The following is a 20,689-nucleotide window of genomic DNA, read 5'->3' on the forward strand; positions in this document are numbered from 1 at the left end:
TAGAAAACAAATAATTACAATGTATTTCAATAATTACTGAATCTATTTTTAGTTTGAGATGTAATTTAATTTACATACAATTAAGTAAATATTTAGAGAAAAACAAATAATTTTTCAATTAATTAATTACTATTGTTTTAAATGCATTATTAAAAATATAATTATTGTATATATTCAATAATATATAGTTAATTATAATTTAAATATGAATTTACTTATTTAAATCATTTTACTGTACAAATTATTTTATAATATATATTGTATATGAATTTATGCACCAAATATAATATTGATAATAATAATAATAATATAATAATCAAGCATAACATTAATAATAATTTATGAGAAATGTTAATAATAAAAATTTTTTTAGTCATATATATATATACACACAGAAGATAATACTAATTTTTTTATTAATAATTTATATTTTAGAAAATAATTTATACATTAAAATTTATTACCAAATTAAAGTATTTCTGAATATATAGGTCTATAACTTAATTTAGTAGTAGTAATTTACTTAATGTATCAAATAGTTTATAAATTATTATATAAATAGTAAACAACTACTGTATTTATATATATACAGTATATAAGTAATTATAATTATACCCATAGTCTTGTAAATTAACATTTTTTATGTTTTTGAAAATTTTATATAAATTAAAATTAACTTATTATTTATTTATTTATTTTAACTAATGTATTTTATAACTAAATAATTAATAATATATTCTCAATAAATAAATAGTAAACATTTATTCTGACAATTAAATATTTTTTTTATATAAACAATAATATCAATTTTAATTTAATTTTAATATAAAGTTTATCATAATTACATAATACGAACTAATGTTAAAAATATCAAATACTAGTATATTATAAAACATGTAAACAGATATATTAATATTATTGTAATAATATATATATTGATAAAAATGTAATTTAATTGCAATCAATATTTTAGGATATTTTATGAATATATTTGTTTGTATTAATTTTTATTAATTTATATTAAAAGTATTATACTGTAAATTATTTATCTGAATTTATATTCACATTTTTCATTAATAATTGCTAGTTTTCTAATACTGTAATATTACTGTAATATATATATATATATATATATATCATAATTATACAGTATGTTATTTATTGTGTAATATTTTTGGTTGAATTTGCTTTAATAAATTTCGTCTATAATTACTATTACAGGTATACTATTATTTTCACGAACTGCTGAAAGGAGTACGTATCTGAATTCTGTATGTCTGTCGGTCTGTTTGTAGCAAAATATAACTTTCGCATTTTGCAATTTTAATTTCAGATTTTGATAAATTAGCATCAAAAATTAGCTATAGAAATCGGTATTGCAATTTTGATATTTTTTTTTGGGAACATAGAGAAAATTGTGGCCAAAAAAAAAGTTTAGATGAAAATTTTTGAGTATAGGTTTGAATAAAGCATCAAAAAACAGGCATAAGAATCAGCATTAAAAATTTTAATAATATAGAAAAAATGGCGGCCAAAGTAAATTGGTAAAAATTTCAATTTTTAGAATAGTATAGAGCATCAACAAAAAAAAAGAAAATGGCGGAAATTTTTTGATTATAGTTGTTTATTTTGTGTATACTGAATCATTTGATACCTCACATAAATATACAGTTGAGTTTATTTTGTTATGAATCATAAAATTCGAATTTAATTTTTAATTCGTATTAGGATTTCGTATGGAAATGCTTTCTAGCATTCTCAACTGGTTATTTAATTTATACAATAATAAACTTATTTGTTTAATAGATTTATTGAAAATATCTTATATTATGCATAAAAATTATTAATAATATTGATTATATAATTAACTATATTTTTATATGTATTATTTATAAATATTGTTTTTTTCAATTGCAGAAAAATATTGCAAAACAAAAATTATACACAAATCAAAACTAATTACTATATTAGTTAGTTTTATTTGTGAATACACTTATTAATTAATAATTATTAGATATTGATTATATAATTAACTATTTTTATATGTATTATAAGTATCTTTTTTTTACTTATGAAAATAAATTATTGTTAAAACAAAAATAATAATTAATAGAAAAATTTTACTTACATTTAAAAATAATAATTACAAAATCAAATTATTTTTATTCTATAAATATATTATTTTGTTTATATTATTATAAATCAATCAATTATATGTTAATATATAATATATATTATTGTTAATTATTAAACTATAATTTATTATTCATAGTTAAACAAAATTATATTATTTATATTTGAGTTTTATTATTGAAATTTATAGTTGAGTATTAAATATAATTATTATATTTTTTAAAAATTAATATTAACAATATTAATAATAATCCTAATAATTATATAATATGGATAAAATTGTTAATAAAATTGAAGATAATTTAGTTAAATACTATATATTAATATATAGTTTTGATTATACTCTCAATAATATTATTAATAATAATACTATACCTAAGCGTCACTTATTAGGTATAATTTGTGTCGATTTAATATTATCTGTATTTTGTTTGCGATTTCTAGTGTCGGGTTTGTTAGACAAACAATGGATACGTGAACTGGTATGCGATCCGTTAAACATACTGTTCAAAAATACACGTTTGGCATCGTTTATGATAACAGACTTTTCATTTTTTTTACCACAATTTTAATACTATTAATACAAATCCTAACTTTTCATAGAAAACAATTGATACCAATTTACAAACTAATAGTTGGCTTATTAACAGGTCGATTATCATATGGACTAATATTGGTTATACATATATGATCTATTTATCCTATATTGATAAACTATATGATAGTACTAATAATAGATTAGTAATAATTCAAACAATAATTATAGTAGCAATTGGTTTATTATCAACTATAATATATACCCAGTTATCCTATACGCTATTGTTTTCATCAGTTGGTTGCGGTTTACTAATCAATAATTATATTAAATATGTATTCAATGAAATCAATCGTTTGCTAACTATTGGCGTCTATTTTTGATTACTATCCAGATATTCATAAACAATTGATCAAACATTCTATGCTAACACAAGTGATTAAAAATGTTAACAAATTTTACAAATATATAATGTTTGCCATCTATTATGTATCGATAGTCGGTTTTGAACTAATGTTGTTTCTAATCAACGATCGACAAACAAAATTGTTTGGTTCAATAATATTAATATTTATTTTGTTGTTTTCATTGTTTTAATTAACTAATCTTTTGTGCGCACGTATTACACGTTTAGCACATCGACCCCGACGTCTACTCCAGTCCTATATATATGTCGTTCCCATCGACTATCGTATCGCCAGAAATGGAAAATCCAGTCAACGATTGAACGTTTGAATGGATCGGTCATTGGTTTCTATTGTTTGGATTTATTTCCAATGAATAACTGGGAGTTTGCTATAATGTGCGTAAATTTTAGTGCAAATCATTTATTATTATTAAATTATTTTCAAAAATAATCAATTGATTTATAGTATTCATATGTTATTTAAAAAAACAATTTAAAATTTAATAATAATATTTTATATATATATACTCATCATTTCATATTGTGAAAATTATTTTTTTTAATTTCATTAAAACTATTTATTAATAGCAAAAATATTTTATTTAATATAATTATTAAATCTGAAAAATAAAAGTTGTAAATAAAATTTAAAAAAAAAAAATTAAGTTCAACAGAATCCGATTAATTAATTAATTTTTTTAGTTATCTGGCAATTAATACATAATAATAATTAACAGTATTATTATTATTATTATTACATAATTAATAAACTATTATTGTTTAAATAAACATTATGTAAATATTAATGTTATTATTGTAATTGAAATATTTTGTTTACATGTTATAAGTTTTTCATATAAAATTAATTTTGTTTTATCTATTTGTATTTATATACACATAAATAATAACAAAAAATAAATATTTATTATGAAAAATTTAAATTACTTGAAATATCTACAATATTATTATATCATTAATTAAATTAATATTAATAATTATTTTTAAAAAAAGAAAAAACTATAATTTCAATGAATATTTTATTTAATTTTATTTTTAACATTATTATACAAAAATAGAAGTTTATTCATTTAAATTATTATATAAAAATACACCGAAAAAAATATATAACACATTTGATTGTATAGTATATTATTATTTTTTGTATAAAAAAATATTTTTTTTAAATTGTTATATAAATAATATTTTCAAATAGTTTTTTATTAAATTAAAGGCACATTAATTGCAATTAAGTATTTTTTTTTGTTTTTTAAGTCACAATTGAGATCGAAATATAGTATATATATCAACAGATAAAAATAATATATATATATATATATACTATATATATATGTTTATAAAAAATATAGTTTTTTATTAAATTAAATAATAATAACAATTAGTTTCTAAAGATTTATATAAAAAAAATAATGTATATGTAATTCAATGAACACTTGAATGCTCTTAAAAATTGAAATTTTATGAGATTTTTAAGTAAAGTTTTATTTTTAGTTTTGTTTTTTTTAAGTATAACAAACTTAAAATTTGTCATTTAATGAGCAAATAATGCCTATAATCTATGTCTATATTTATTTATTTATATATTTTATATATATATGTAAATTTATGGTATATTATTAAAAATTAGATGTTTATTATTATATAAATAAATCTAAAAAAAATCTGTATTTCACTTATTAAATATTATTAATATTATTATTATTATTAATAGTTGTTTTTAATAATTTGTGTTAAACAAATTATTAAAAACAATTAAATATATATATATTTATATCAATCAAATATGAAAATATGCGGATGAATGTGATATAATGATATACATGTAATAATTATGATAACAATCAATGGAAAATCAATCAATTAATTAATTAATTAATATATAAATATTTACAACAAATAATATAAATGATTGAATGAATGGATGAATTAATTAATGAATTAATGTATGTATGAATTGGAGGAATGGATTCATGGAATGAATGGATGGATGGATGAGATAATTATTATTATTATTTTTTATAGAAAAAAAGACATCCAATTGATTCAGTCATTATAAATTCATGTCTAAATTAAAGTCTAAATTTAAACAAACAAATAAAAAGTTTGTTATTTTCAACTAAAAAAAATAGTTTTCTAGTTTTGTTTGATGTCTAATCAATTATATATATATATATATAATAGTATTAATAGAAAATAATTAATAATAATAATAATAATAATAATGACTGGAGTTTGGCCTAAAATTTGTTGATTTTTTATATATATATAAAAATATTCAATCTCTATGTATGTCTCTCTCTCTCTCTCTCTCTCTCTCTCTCTCTCTCTCTCTCTCTTTCTATCTATTTATGAATGCTTTGGCATTTTGAGCAATAATTATAATAATTATAATAATAAATGTAATAATTAATTAATTAATTAAAATAATAATAATAATAATTTACACACACACACACATACATATACAATTAAAAAATAATAATAATAATTATAATAATAAAAAACTAATCAAATCAACAATTAATTAATTTTTTTTCTAAACAATTATCTCTCTAATGACTCGTCCGTTTCGATTTGTTTGGTACTCCATGTCCTCGACATCGTAGGACATGTGCTGTTGTTGTTGTTGTTGTTGTAGTTGTTGTGTCATATTTGGCGGCATTGGATCTATGGGTGGCATCATTTGATTGGGATCGCCGTTCATCATCTGATGGTTGTTCACTACTGACATCATGGCATCGTTGGCCGACATCATATCCATACCCATATGAGCTGCCGTACCGTACGGATTGGCACCCATTTCCTCATAGTATGCCATTTCTGAAGATGGAGATCAAGAAGATGTCAGCGTTTGTGTCGACAAAAAAAACAAAAGCAAACAAACAAAAGACTTACGCATATTATTCTTGCGATTCATTTCGTCGTTCAGCTGCTGATAGCCTTCGTGCGGATAATAGCCATAACCGCCGATATAGCCATTGGGATCCATTTGCATGTGCGGTGGCGGCGCTCCGTATGTCTGATGATAGGGCATACCGTTTATCGGATCAATTGGACCGCCATTGGGACTGTCGTTCATCATATCGTCTTTGATCATATTCCACAGTTCTATCTGACCGGTTCCAGTGCTGGCACCGGGACTCGGATCGTTGCTTTCGCCGGTCAGGTAGTAGTTTTGCGGTATATGGCCGCCCATCGAGTCGACAGTTGGCGAATACATTGGCGGCGACAACTTGTTTGTGTCTACGTCCGACATAAGACCTGATAACAACAACATCAACAAAAAAGTCACATTAGATCCCAATCTATTAGATTTCCCGACAATAATAATAATACCTTTGTTATCGTGTGTGGCGTAAAACGGTTGGCTAATAGTGGTCACCTTTGGACGACCAGATGTCGAATCGGATTCGTAGTCTTTTTTATCAGATTTGTCACTGCGTCGCCAACAACAGCACAATATGATGGCCACAACGGCCAGTGCGCTAACACTGGCAACTACTATGACGGTCATCAAGTAGTCGGCAGTAATGCTTTTGGCCTCACGGGCATAGATGCTGTCCATTTTGACCAGATGTTCGTAACCACACCACGAATCGTTACTCTGAAGACAAAGTATTACACGAATATCGCTAATCTCTTCGGACGTTGCCTTCAAGTAAACAGTTTCTTGACTGGAAATTATGGGAACAGTTGTCAATTGTTTCCATTCGCCGTTATTTTCGCTACGAATTTCGATTTTGGCCACCAGTTTAAGGGCAACATCCGGTGCCTCGACATTGAATACCAGTGTATTCTTCTCGCGATCGTAAAGTGAATCGAAAGCATTGGGCATATCTTTTAGATTGACTTTAGTGGTCACTCGGATCTCCTCCGAATAGGGACTATAGCCGCGCGGATTGACGGCCAACACACGAAACTGGTACTCGTGTCGCGACTCTAGTCCAGTAATTTTGCACGGATTTAGACTACGGCACGACTCGTTACGCCAACGATCGCCATCATTATAGGTGACCACATATTCTGTATTACCGAAGCCACCATTGAAACCTTCAGCCCATCTCAGGATCACCGAATCGGACAACACTTCGACCATTTCCAATTGCATTGGCATTTCGGGTGCCGATTTTTTGGCCAATTTGATAATAGTTTTTTCATCATCGTCGGCCACCGAATTGAACGCCCGACACGTATAGTCGCCGTAATCCGATTCCCGGGTGCTGCGTATGGACAGTGTACCCACATGAATGTCGTCGCCCAGTTCGGTAACATTGGTCTGATAGCGGTCACTAAAGCTGTCCAATGTTTTGCCTTTGAAATACCATTCAAATTTCGGTGCCGGATAGGCCGACATTTTGCACTGGAGTACAGCTGTTTCGCCGAAATCAAAGGCCACCCGATTGTACGAATGGCGTACGACTGGCGAATGTTCAATACGCAGGACAGTAGTCGATTTGGCCGACTGGCCAATACCGTTGTCAAACAAACAGGTATAGCGGCCTCTGTCGTTGGCCGTCAGCGAATTGGTTCCCTTGCGGGCCATCGACTCGAAGTACAGAGTTGTCTGTATGTTATAGACTTCGGCCGCTTCCAAGTTTTCCTTCTTCTCGATCCGGAACTGCATGTTATCGGCCGTAATTTCGGCATCGTTTTGCAACCAGACAACATTGGCCTTCGGTTTCGATCGGGAAATACAGGTTAGCTTAAAGTTTCGGTCGCCCTCTTTGCCGATAAACTGGGGTTTCATCGGAATGGTCACGTGTGGCGCCTCGTTTACGGTCAAATAGACCGAACCCTGTTGACCTTTGCCCAGCGAATTGGACGGTTCGCAAAAATAGCGACCTTCGTGACTGACGTGGACAGCGATGAACGTATAGTTTACTCGTCGACCCAATTCCTGTTGTTCCTGACCTTCGCGCCACCAGCGATACTCGGGTTCGGGAAAACCGGGTGGCTTCGAGTTACAGGTCAAGGTAAACGGTTTGCCGGCAATGGCTACCGGATTCGCGGGTAGTATTTCCGTTTCGCCCGGTCTATGTTTCACACGTATTCTAACGGTAGCGTTATGTGTCCGTTCGATACCCTCCGAGGCACCCGACGGTTTCAGATTGGCACTGGCCACACATACATAGTTGCCGGTATCGTCGGCTTTAATCCGATTCAAGGCCAACACTGTACCGGTCTGTTTGAATGACGGATCGTTTTCCTTAAGCCAGACAACGGTATGTGGTTTAGGATTTGAGGCTATATTGCACTTAACATTCAGTGTTTCGTCGTTGACAGCCTCGCGTTCGGGTACGACATTCACTTTCGGACCGTAAAGTACGGCCAACTCTAGCGACTCTTTAGCCGGTTGGCCGCCGACACCGTTGTCGGCCACGCACTCGTATTTTCCGGAGTCGTCAGGTTTGACACGAATAATAGTATGATTGTTAGTATTGGTTAAGATCTGTCCGTTTTTCATCCACTTGACGCTACGCACCGGTGGATTGGATTCAACAGTGCAGCTCATCTCAGCGTTTCCGTCTACAGACACCTTCAGTGGGTTATAGGGGCCGACAGTCAGACGTGGCTTATCTAATGAGCGCACAAACAAAGTCATTATTTATAGATTGATAGACTCTCTTGAGAGACACAACAATAGGTGACAGTTAGATATACTACTGTCTATAACTACTGTATAAGTATTACTGTACTTATGATATATTGTATTATTACAAGTAATCATTATTACATATCATTAAGTATTAATACATACAGTGAACAGTTAGCGGAACGTAAGCCTCCATTTTCTTGTCCTCTCTGATAGCCCGGTTCCAGACTGTGCACCTATAGATGGCCCGATCGAGTTCAAGTTGCGGATCAATAGTCAGCTTATTGACAGTAGGCTTGTCTTTGGTTAGGCCACGAGTCACCTGTCCGTCAAGGGGTTGATTGTCGCGAAACCATTGGACACTCGGGTCGGGACTGCCGCCCTGACTGGAACAGCTCAGCTCAAACAGTTCACCTTCGCGTGCCACTGGATTCAAGGGTGTGATCACTGGTGGTCCGGGCGGGACTGGTAGCATCAAAAAAAATTAAGGCACAGTAGCAAACAAAAAAAAACGATTTAATATGCATATTATTATTAATAATGATAGGAACAGGTCATATATTATTATAATTTTTAATGTTTTTTTTAATGGACAATCCCCTTACTTAATATAGTCACAGCATAGGACTGGCTCTTAATTTCGGCACCATTGCCGGCCTCCTTGATCTTGCACTCGAACTGGCCATTGTCTCTGTCGTACTGAGCCTTTTTGATAACCAAATCGTATTTGCCTTCATTGACACTATGTTCAACTGTATAGTCCGATTCCAACGGGTTTTCATTGATGGCTACCGGATCCGTACGGGCATTGTTTGTCCGGTGCCAATAGTAGATCAATTTATTGGCATTTGGTCCCAACAATTGGGGATTGAAACGACAATCCAATCTAATGGTCTCGCCTTCAATGGCATCCCTATTGCCCGTCGGCTCTATTTGTTGCGATCGGACGCCTCCTTTAAATAATATTAATTTTTTTTTATTATTATATAATCATTTCAAATGAAACACTTAAATGTTTAAAAAAAAGTTGGAAATAGTTTCGCATAGTTTTATTTTATAGTAGTATTAGTAATCGTATTATTAATATTATATAAATCAAAATTATGGTTAGTTTTCTCTCTCTCTCTCTCTCTCTCTCTCTCTTAAAATTCAAGTGCAATTTTCAATGTATGACTGCTTGCCTATTATTACAGGTGCCTCTCCCTTAAAGTTTTTAGACATATATATATATATAATTTATATACAATATATATATATATATATTAAATAAATAGTCGACTCAATGATGCGATCATTTTTTGATTTATATTATATCAAATACTGTGTATATATTTGTAGATTTTATATATATATATATATACTGTATATATATTGACAATACACACATACATACAAACATAACCGGCCTCTCAATCAAACTTATCACATAACATACTAGCATATAGGGGTTTGTTGTATAAAAATCACAACAACAACTACTACTACTACTACTACTACTAAAACTCAAAATCAAATCAAATAATCAAACTGTTGGGTTTGAATCAAATTGAAAACTTTTTTTTAAAAAAATTTTTATTTGATTTAAAACAAACATTTTTTTCTGACTTTATATATATATATTTGATTATACACTTAGTTTTATGTGTGTCTGTCCTATCTATCATATATATTGTATGATAAAAATCAAACGTTTAAACATTTTATTTGAATTGTATATACAGTATATAAAATACTATTGAATTTTATTTTTTAGATGCTATTGAATGATAATAATAATAATGATAAAATTGGATAACGAAATAAAATAATGATAAACTAATGATAAAATTATTATTTATTTAATGAGCAACGGATATCGTAAATTAATTTCCAAAAAAGTTTAACTAAATATTATTATTATTATTATTATATAAAACTAAATAAATTATAATCAATAACTTTATATACAGTATATATATATATACTGTATATACTCTTAACTCTTAATCGATATTTTATGCAAAAATTTCTCGTTTGATTATAAATATAATAAAAAATAATAAAATACTAGTTATATATATTTTAAAAAAAGTTGCTAAACATTTGAGGAAAAAATTATTAAAGAGGAGAGAGAGAGAAAAAAAATCTAGTATTCAATGTATTACATATTAAAACATTTTTTTATATTTATAGTATATTTATTTATTATATATATATATATATATATATATATATATATATTTGAAGACTAGTTTTCCAAACCCCTCTCCCAATACATACACAAAAATAAAACTTGAAAAAAACTAGTGTTGACTAATAAAAACTGCTTAAATATATATATATATAAAGTATATAAAGTTTATGTATACTTATATATATATATATAGTTTTTTCTGATCTGACAATCAAAATGAGCACTTTTAGCAAAATCTAACGATCCCAGAGGTCAGACTTCCTTGAGATTGGGGGCAAACAAGACATTGATTGCGATCCCATTTTTATTCATAGCCAATAACAACATATATATACTGTATTTATACAGTATATATATATAGTATTACCTGACTTATAGAGTGATAGGTATACAAGTATGAGATATTTTTGAACCAGATTTAACTTATATGTCATTTGACTTATTATTTGACTTTTCAAAATAAAATACATGAAAATCATTTTTTATTTAACATTTTATATACCGTATATACTGTATACACTGTATATTTCAGTTTTTTCTAAAAAATAATCATTTTTTATATATAAATATTTCTAGATTTTCTTGTTATGATGTGTTACTACTACTGTAGTTAACTAACAACACATTCAAAAAAAAACTAAATAATAATAATAATAATAATTTTTTATATAGATTTTTACAGTCAATTGTCTGACAACTCGTTAGACATTTAACCGAAATAATAACAATAGTATAACAATAGACAACTACAACAACAAAATAAATAAATAAAATAAATACAACAATTTGTTACTACTATTCAATGGATAGATAGATATATAGATACAGTAGATATCATATACAGGTATATACAGTATATACCTGTATTGTACGATACGGTACTTTATATCTTTGTATAATAGTATCGCTTTTCATATAAATTACAAGTTTTTCAAAAAAAATATATTAATAATACTTTTTTTCTATTCAATTGTTTTGTGTATTAATTGTTTCTCTCTTTCTCTCTCTCTTTCTCTCTCTCTCTCTCTCTTTAAAACATATGATTAAAACTCCTTATAGATTAAAATTAAATATGTTTTTTTAATATCACGAATCGGTAGCCGACAACAACAAAAAAAATCTTAATCTAGATTTCGATATCATATTATATATATTTACTGTGTATTTGTATTATATATTAAACAAAATAATTTTCAAAAAAAAGTATTATATTTCAACATTATCTCAAAAGTCAATTCAATTGAATTTAATGATCGTTTTTATGGTTCAGTCATTTTTTAAATAGATTTTTAAAAAGAGTAGTATAGCTTAGGATAATAACTTTGGATTTATTTTTTTGTTTAATATATATATATATATATATTTAAAAAAAACTAAAATAAATAAAAAATACATTAAAATCTTCACTTATATATATATATATCATATATGAATATATATTTAAATTGTCTTACAATTGTCTACTATTATGTTATTTCTCTCTCTCTCTCTCTCTCTCTCTCTCTCTGAATCATCATTTGATAATAAAAAGTAAGACATTTAAAGAAAATATAATCAAATAATAATAATAATAATCATAAAGAAGACGACGATGAAGAAGAATAAGAATAAGAGAAAAATAATAATAATATCTTTTAAATATATATATAATAATAATAAAAAAGGTTTAGATTTTAAGATTAAAAAAATATTTTGTATAAAAGCAATGAATTGAATGAATTGAGAGCTAACTCTTCAAGATTTTCTCTTTTAAAATATAATTTTTATATTATATTTCAAATGAAAATCTCATTTTTATGGACTTGTCTTTTGTTAAGTAAACACAACCATCTCATGCATAACGATAGTAACGATAATAATAATAATAACCCAACGATTGCGAGGGCTGTCATGGCCTCTCTCTCTCTCTCTCTCTCTCTCTCTCTCTCTCTCTTTCTCAGGATAGCTCTCCCCCTCTTATAGTAGTAGTAGTAGTAGTAATAGTGTAGTGGAGGGACAGACACGAGAGAAAAAGTGAACGCATTGTTATTTCCTTTCGACTCACACACACACACACACACACACTTGAGAGTGAGTGAGTGAGAGAGAGAGAGAGAGAGAGAGAGATGGGAACAAAGGAAATGGTTTTTCATTTGTGTGCTGTTGTTGTGGAGAGTCGAGAGTCCAGGTCTAAGAGGTAAGGGCTGAACGATTGGCGCAAATTACTGGAGAAAGAGAAAACAGGTCTCTCTCTCTCTCTCTCTCTCTTTATTTTTCGTATTATTATATTATATATCTCTCTTTCTTTCTCTCTCTCTCTCTCTAACTATCTTAGTGTCTAATTTTGGTGGTGAATAAATCGTAAGGAGTGGGGAGAGATTTGAGAGATTTTTTTTTCTTTCTCTCTCTCTCTCTCTCTCTATCTTTTTGTTGGTGTGAGTGAGTAGTCCGGAGAGTAAATGACATGATATTCGCATAAATTTTGACATTAGTTTATAAATTACAGTGTTTTTAAAAGCCCTGTCCTTGAGTTCTCTCTCTCTCTCTCTCTTTTCTGGTGTATTTGCTTGAGGCCATCAACTTCTCTCTCTCTCTCTCTCTCTCTCTAACTCTAAGCTTATTACTGGACGCCATATTCCCTTCAATTCCTTTACTTAATACACACACACACACACCTGGTGGTGGTTGGATTGGCATGGGATGGCTGTGCTCAGGCTTAGGGATGGCATGGCTGGTTTATGTGTGTGTGTGTATGTACAGTATGTATGTATATTAAGTTTGTCGATGGTGTAATGACCAAAGCCGTATTATAACATTTTCTAGTTAGTTATATATATATATATACATATATATGTATGTATATACCTGTTCCCCAACACACACACACACACCAAAAAAGGCCTCTGGCACTGGTATATAACTATATGTTTTAATATATATATATATATAACTGACTCTATCTTTGCATCTATTCGTCAAAAAGATTAGTTTTTTACTTTAGGGAGATTTTGCTTTGGTTTTTAGTTTTAAGCATTTTTATTTTATTTTTTTTTAGGTAACACACCCTTAAAAAAGTGCTTTAATAATAATACTAATACTAATAAATTCAGTATTAGACTGTTTGAGACACACACACACACACACACACACCAGGCTATGACTGTATGAAAACACCCAAAAATAAAACATTTTTTCGTTATATATATATTTACTATTATATATTTTAGCATAACTTTTTTTTGCTGCTGCTTATAATGAATTTAATGTTCATCAGTATATACTGTACTGTATATATATAATAGCCGCACAACATATATATGTATATATAATATATAAAACATCCAAAATATAGCAAAAAGAAAAAAAATTAGAAACGAGTTTAAAAGCATATATTATATTATATATATATAGTATATATTAATGTTCTCCAATCCAGGAAAGTTATATATAAATATAATAATGTATTGTATACAGCATACAAAAAATTAACCATACAAAATAGTTTTTACTTTTCATAATTTTCATCATTTACTCAGATTGTTTATCAATCTGAATATGAATTGTTTCAAGTATTTGTTGGATTATTGGAAGTTTAAATTATTAAAATTTAAAAATTGTTTATAATTTAGTTAATATTTTTAATTAATTTACAATAATTATTATTTCATAGCCAAATCACTTAGTTTTTATCAATTTTTTAACTTGATTTTTATTAATTATTTTTTTTAACTATTTTTATATAAATATTTAGTAATACTAATAACAATAATATATAATAATTAGCATTAATTCTATTTACTTAATTATTATTATTCTAAATATGTATATATATATAAATTTAATAATTAAAAAATATATCTTTTATAACTTTTATTAATTTTAGTTAGTTATATAATAATCAAATTTTAAAAGTTAAGTTTAATTATATTTTTTGTTTTGTCAATTTTTTAGCTTTTTAATTATTAAAATAAAAAAGTACTTTATCAAAAATAATATTAATATAATAGATATATAATAAGTTCAATAAATAAATATATATAAATTTTTGATAAACAATCTGAGTTAATGTTGAAAATTATGAAAAGTAAAAACTATTTTGTATGGTTAATTTTTTGTATGCTGTATATAATACATTATTATATTTATATATAACTTTCCTGGATTGGAGAACATTGGTATATATATATATATATATATATTGGATGAGTTGAGAGTACGGGATAAGCAACAACACAACAACAACAAAAACACCAAATTTGGGAGCACCCGACTTAATTGCTTATACATACTGATTGAGATTGAAGTGAGTGAGTGAGTATGTATTAGAGAGAGAGAGAGAGAGAGAGAGAGAGAGAGAGAGAGATAAGGTATTAAGATTTTTGCCATTACGGGTGAGGCCGGTGTGTGTGTGAGTGTGTGTATGTCAGCATATGGTAAGTATTGAATACTACTTATAATAATATAATAATATATTGAAATATATTGGGAAAATCTTAGGGAACAAAAAGCTTAGGGAATATAAATAGTTAGCGAGAATAGAGAGAGAGAGAGAGAGAGAGAGAGTTAGAGGGAGAGAAAAATAGCCATCACTTCTGAAGAAAGAGCGCCAGACTCTCTCTCTCTCTCTCTCACAGGTATTGTTGTATTTTTGTATATACCGTATGGTGTGAGTCATTCACGAGAGTTACGGTTGAATAGAGAAAGAGAGAGAGAGAGGGCACACGCGAATGGCCGGTCAAACCGACTCGTGAGACATATATTGGGAAACGAGAGAAAGATATTTGAGACACAATAAAGTGACTGCCATTGAGTTTATTAGAGACACACATACATATATACATACACACATACATACATACATACATACACATACATACATACATACATACACACACACACACATACATACATACATACACACTGGTATATACGGTATATAATATAAAATTTAATATATTCCCAACATTTTTAAAGTGTAATATACCTGTATATACCTGTAATAGATATATACAGTATAAATATATATATATATATATGTTGTTGTGTTTTTCAAGAGATCATGACTAATATAACGACACATAATATTATTATTATTACTATTAAAAATGTCTTTTTTCCTTAAGTGTGAGATAAAGATATTGTATTCAAAAAAATTACTGTTTAATGTTAAATGAAAATGTAATTTTTAATGGACATAACTATTTTGTTTTGTTTGTTTATATAAAATTTATAACAACTAATTTCATAATTGTGTATTAATTGTATTCAAATGATTCAAAATTTTGATTACATGATAAAAAAAGGGGCAACAAAATTTCAATTTAATATATGATATAATTGATTATCAGTTTTGATTATAATATAAATATAATATAAGTATATATATAAAAATATTATTGTATATAAATTTATATACATGCACATACATACTGTACATACACATACATACTGTACATACACATACATACTGTACATACACACACAAAATATTAATATACAATATGTATAATAAATAATAATAAAGATTTTTTTATAAAAGCTTAATCCTATATCAATGTTTTACTACTAAAAAAAATATTGATATATAATATTTTTTAGGATATATATATCTATATATGCTATATATATGATATGTGACTTACCATTGATTGTCACCAACACAAGTACCACCAATGAGTGCACCACAGATGATAATCTTAATGATGATGGTGTGGTTGCGGTGATAGTAGTAGTAGTGGTGGCCATTGTTTTGTATTTGAATAATCAAATCACACGGACGGGTATTATCACACAAATCAAATCACATACACATATAATAATAGGTAATAATCAAATCCAAGTGCTGATAATGTGTGTATATATATGTATATATATATATTTCCCGGGTATGTATGTATCACTTATGGGTCTACAGTGACCTAACTGATGATAGCCATGTATATAAAAAATAACATAATAATAATTATATCAAATATACTGTATAGTTATGTGTGTTGTTGTCTCGACCACTGACTGCCACTAAACTAACTTAACTGCCAGACCAGTACCCCTAACAATTCAATGCACTAGCATTGCCAAATGGTGGTAGTGGTGGTGCCAACAGGTAATACAGGTACTACGCAAAAGCACTGGGGGTTTACACACACACACACACACACACAACAGTGCAAACTTTACAGGTAAAACCTATATACATGCTGGTTTACACTGTATTAAAAACTATATACAAAATAATTTTCTATACAAACGCCATCTACTTGTATATGTATGTGTGTGTGTGTGTGTGTGTGTGTGTGTGTGTGTGTGTGTGTGTGTGTGTGTGTGTGTGTGTGTGTGTGAGAGAGAGAGAGAGAGAGAGAGAGAGAGAGAGAGAGAGAGGACAGGGATGTCATCAATTCCCGCAAACCCCAATATTTTTAAGTGTTGCTTATGTATGTGAATTTTTGGCTGTATGTATAAAAATTTGTGCACATGTATGTGTGTGTGCACATATGTGCTCAGCTCGGGGACGGCTACCACTGGGTTTCCCTCTACAGTATACATATACACACAGTATATATATAATACCAGCAGTGACTTGACTGGGCTTTAACTGTGCCAAAGGGCATAAAAGCACACACACTTCACCAAAAAAATACAGTCAGTCCTAACAGTAGATCTGGTACTCAACAAAAAAAATACATATAATATAAGGCATTAAATAGGAGAGAAAAAATTCAAAAAGTCATTCATCTAAAGATAATCTATATTTAAGAAATATATTAAATACTGAAAAAATAAAATATATAATAATATTCAATGCTTTCAGGTATGCCATACCAGTGTAGTAGTACATACCAGGTATAGTGAATATATAAATACGATAAATACATACATAAGCGCCTGTATTAGGTTTGACACATCCCTGTTTTTTTTATATAATGCTAAGCAATCACTTTTTTTAAATACAACCAAAAAACATATAATACATTAGATTACAATTTTTATGTCTATAATCTAGTCATTTATGATAGAGAATAATAATAATAATAATAATAATAATAAAAAGAAAATAAAAAGTTTTTTAAATAAAAAGTTTTTTTTTCTTTTAATTTTCACTTAAAGAATATTATATATATATATACTGTATATATAATAGATAAAAGAAAAAGTCATTTAATATGATATTTATATTTTGCTTATTTTTAATAAACAAAAAAATAATAGTCAAATGATGAGAGAAAAAGAGAGATCTAATAATAAACAACACAAAAAATTTTGCTCTTTTTTTAGATGTTATTAATATTACTTATTATTATTAATAATAATATAATTTCAAAAAAAATTTCATTGCATTATAAGTTAGGATTTTGTGTGCAATTAGTTTTTAACGACCGATTTGTGCGAACACAAAGAGTTTATTATTTTTAAATATACAAAAAAAAAACTTTTTATTTACTTATTTTGATGAAAAAATAAGTATTATTTTTATAACTTTTTTTTCTTTTAATTTTATTATTATTATTATTTATTAAGTAAATGCGCTAAAAGTGATAATTCACGACCCGATGCTGTTTTTTTAGTGATGTTGGTGTTGGTGGTGCTGGCAGTGGTAATGATGGTGCTGTCAGTGGCCATACATTTGCGAGCGACGCCTAAATTTTTTTTTTATATTTTTTGGTTAGTTGTTATTATCATCATCAGTATTATTATTATTATTATGGTTGCCATCAATTGACACTTAATGATAACTATTTTTTGTGTTGTTGTTATTTGGCAGTTTGAGAGTTGGTTTTTTTGTGTGGTTTTTTTTGTGTAGTATTATTATTATGTATATTACTCTCTCTCTCTCTCTCTCTCTCTCTCTCTCTCTCTCTCTCTCACTCACTCACTCACTCACTCACTCACTCAGAGAGAGAGAGAGAGAGAGAGAGAGAGAGAGAGAGAGAGAGATGCGAAATCCGACAAATATGTTATTTATTTTTGTGTTCAACAAAAAAAACTGAATTTTTAATAGTGATTTGTGAGCTCTCTCTCTCTCTCTCAATCACTCTGGGACCCTCGGGAGGGGGTCATACAGGTGCCCGCATATGTATATATTTATATATATACGGTATATATATATAGTGGACAATACCAATTTTTTATGACTATTGTATTTATTTTTTGGTACTATAACTATACTACATGGGTTAGAGAGCGAAACAATTTTTATGAGTGTGCATACAGTATGCATAATAATAATAATAATAATAATAATAATAATAATAATAACAATTTGTTGTCACTGAGACTCTAATGTATTGGATTTTTTTGGTGTTATCTTATAATAAAAAACAGATGCATTTTATTTTTATTTTTTTGTTAACCAACACAACAACTACTTGAAAGTATAATTTAAAAATATATCATAAATAAAAAAATTAGTACAATATATATATACAGTATATAAAGTACAGATTGCAAAGCTATTGACTTTTTTTTCATAAAAAAATATAAAACATTTTTTGGTTGTATTTAATGGAAAAATAGCAAGAATTTCATTAACCTTATTATATATAACTTACAGTACACTAAACACACGTGCAGTTTAACAGTGCATTTATCAATATATTTATTTATATATAACATAAATACATTGTATTACATAACACATGCATAAAAATAAATATATATAATTGTGACTCAATTGATGCCTAGAAAAAACTATCAAAATATTTATTTTTTATAATTTTTTTATTATATATATATTTCAAGTAAACTCTTTACACAATAACAAAAATAATAGTTTATATTATTTATATTATAATATATAAATTTATATATATATATATATATATATATATATTGGGTTCAAAATTCAATAGAGCGCATAATTGTTGTACATTTTTGTTGTTGTTGTTGTTGGAAAGTCATATACAGTACAAGTATTTATATAATACTAATAAATTGTATTCAATTGGGCGCCCATTATATTGTCATGTATTATATACTATAGACTATAATATTATTATTATTATATAAATTTATTATTATTATTATTAATACCAGGGCTATTGTATTGGGCTCTCTCTCTCTCTCTCTCTCTCTCTCTCTCTCTCATTATTATCTCATTGTCATTATTAAAATGATGTGAATATTATTTTTATTTTATTTTTTGTTATCTAAAAGAAACATTATATAACTTTTATACAGTATATACAGGTATTAACAAAATAATGTTTTTTGTTAATTCAATATGTATTCATACTGTAGACATTCAATCAGTAGATGTTAGCCATAGATAGCATTAGCATAACTTTAACAAATTATTTTTTTTTATTTATTTGTTTAGACTAATAAAAGCGCTATTTGATTAAATTAAATGCTAAGTACATTATATAATAATTTATATATAAATTTTTATTTTTATTATTATTATTATTATTACAATTATTGTTGTCGTTGTATGTTTTATTTTGTATGTCTAATAGTTATTGTAATATTATTCAACTCAATCAATGCATTTATCTATCTATCTCTCTATCTCTCTCTCTCTCTCTCTCTCTCTCTCTCTCTCTCTCTCTCTCTCTCTCTCTCTCTCTCTCTCTGGCGTCTCATTCATTGGCAATATTTGTATGTCAAAGACATGTGAATTATATATATATATATATGATATAAAAATCAGGTCCAACTAGTTTTCAAATAAAGTTGTTTAATAAGTTTTCTTAACTTTTTTTGATAGCATTTAAAGTTTAACATTTAATAAACAGTATATACAGGTATATATATATAACTACAAATGTTTTTATATTTTATAGTATATATATTTAATGCACTCAATTTTTTTGAATAAAATTTTTTTTATAAATATTATTTATTTATTATAATTAT

The 20,689-nt window shown here is 27.2% G+C and overlaps 1 protein-coding gene across 1 annotated transcript; it reads right to left on the bottom strand.

The window, feature by feature from the left end:
* Window positions 1-5,562: 5,562 nt before the first annotated feature.
* Window positions 5,563-16,856, bottom strand: LOC128957992 (hemicentin-2-like). Its single transcript, XM_054303805.1, has 6 exons — window positions 16,480-16,856; window positions 9,291-9,638; window positions 8,851-9,150; window positions 6,429-8,669; window positions 5,988-6,353; window positions 5,563-5,912 (listed from the first exon to the last, which is right to left on the bottom strand). The coding sequence occupies exons 1-6, from the start codon at window positions 16,580-16,582 to the stop codon at window positions 5,629-5,631; spliced, it is 3,642 nt and encodes a 1,213-aa protein (XP_054159780.1). The 5' UTR covers window positions 16,583-16,856; the 3' UTR covers window positions 5,563-5,628.
* Between the last annotated feature and the right edge of the window lie 3,833 nt (window positions 16,857-20,689).

The sequence above is a fragment of the Oppia nitens genome, unplaced genomic scaffold, assembly GCF_028296485.1.
Source record: "Oppia nitens isolate AA-2021 unplaced genomic scaffold, nextdenovo-longstitch-racon4-pilon3 scaffold3_pilon_pilon_pilon, whole genome shotgun sequence".
NCBI lineage: Eukaryota > Metazoa > Arthropoda > Arachnida > Sarcoptiformes > Oppiidae > Oppia > Oppia nitens.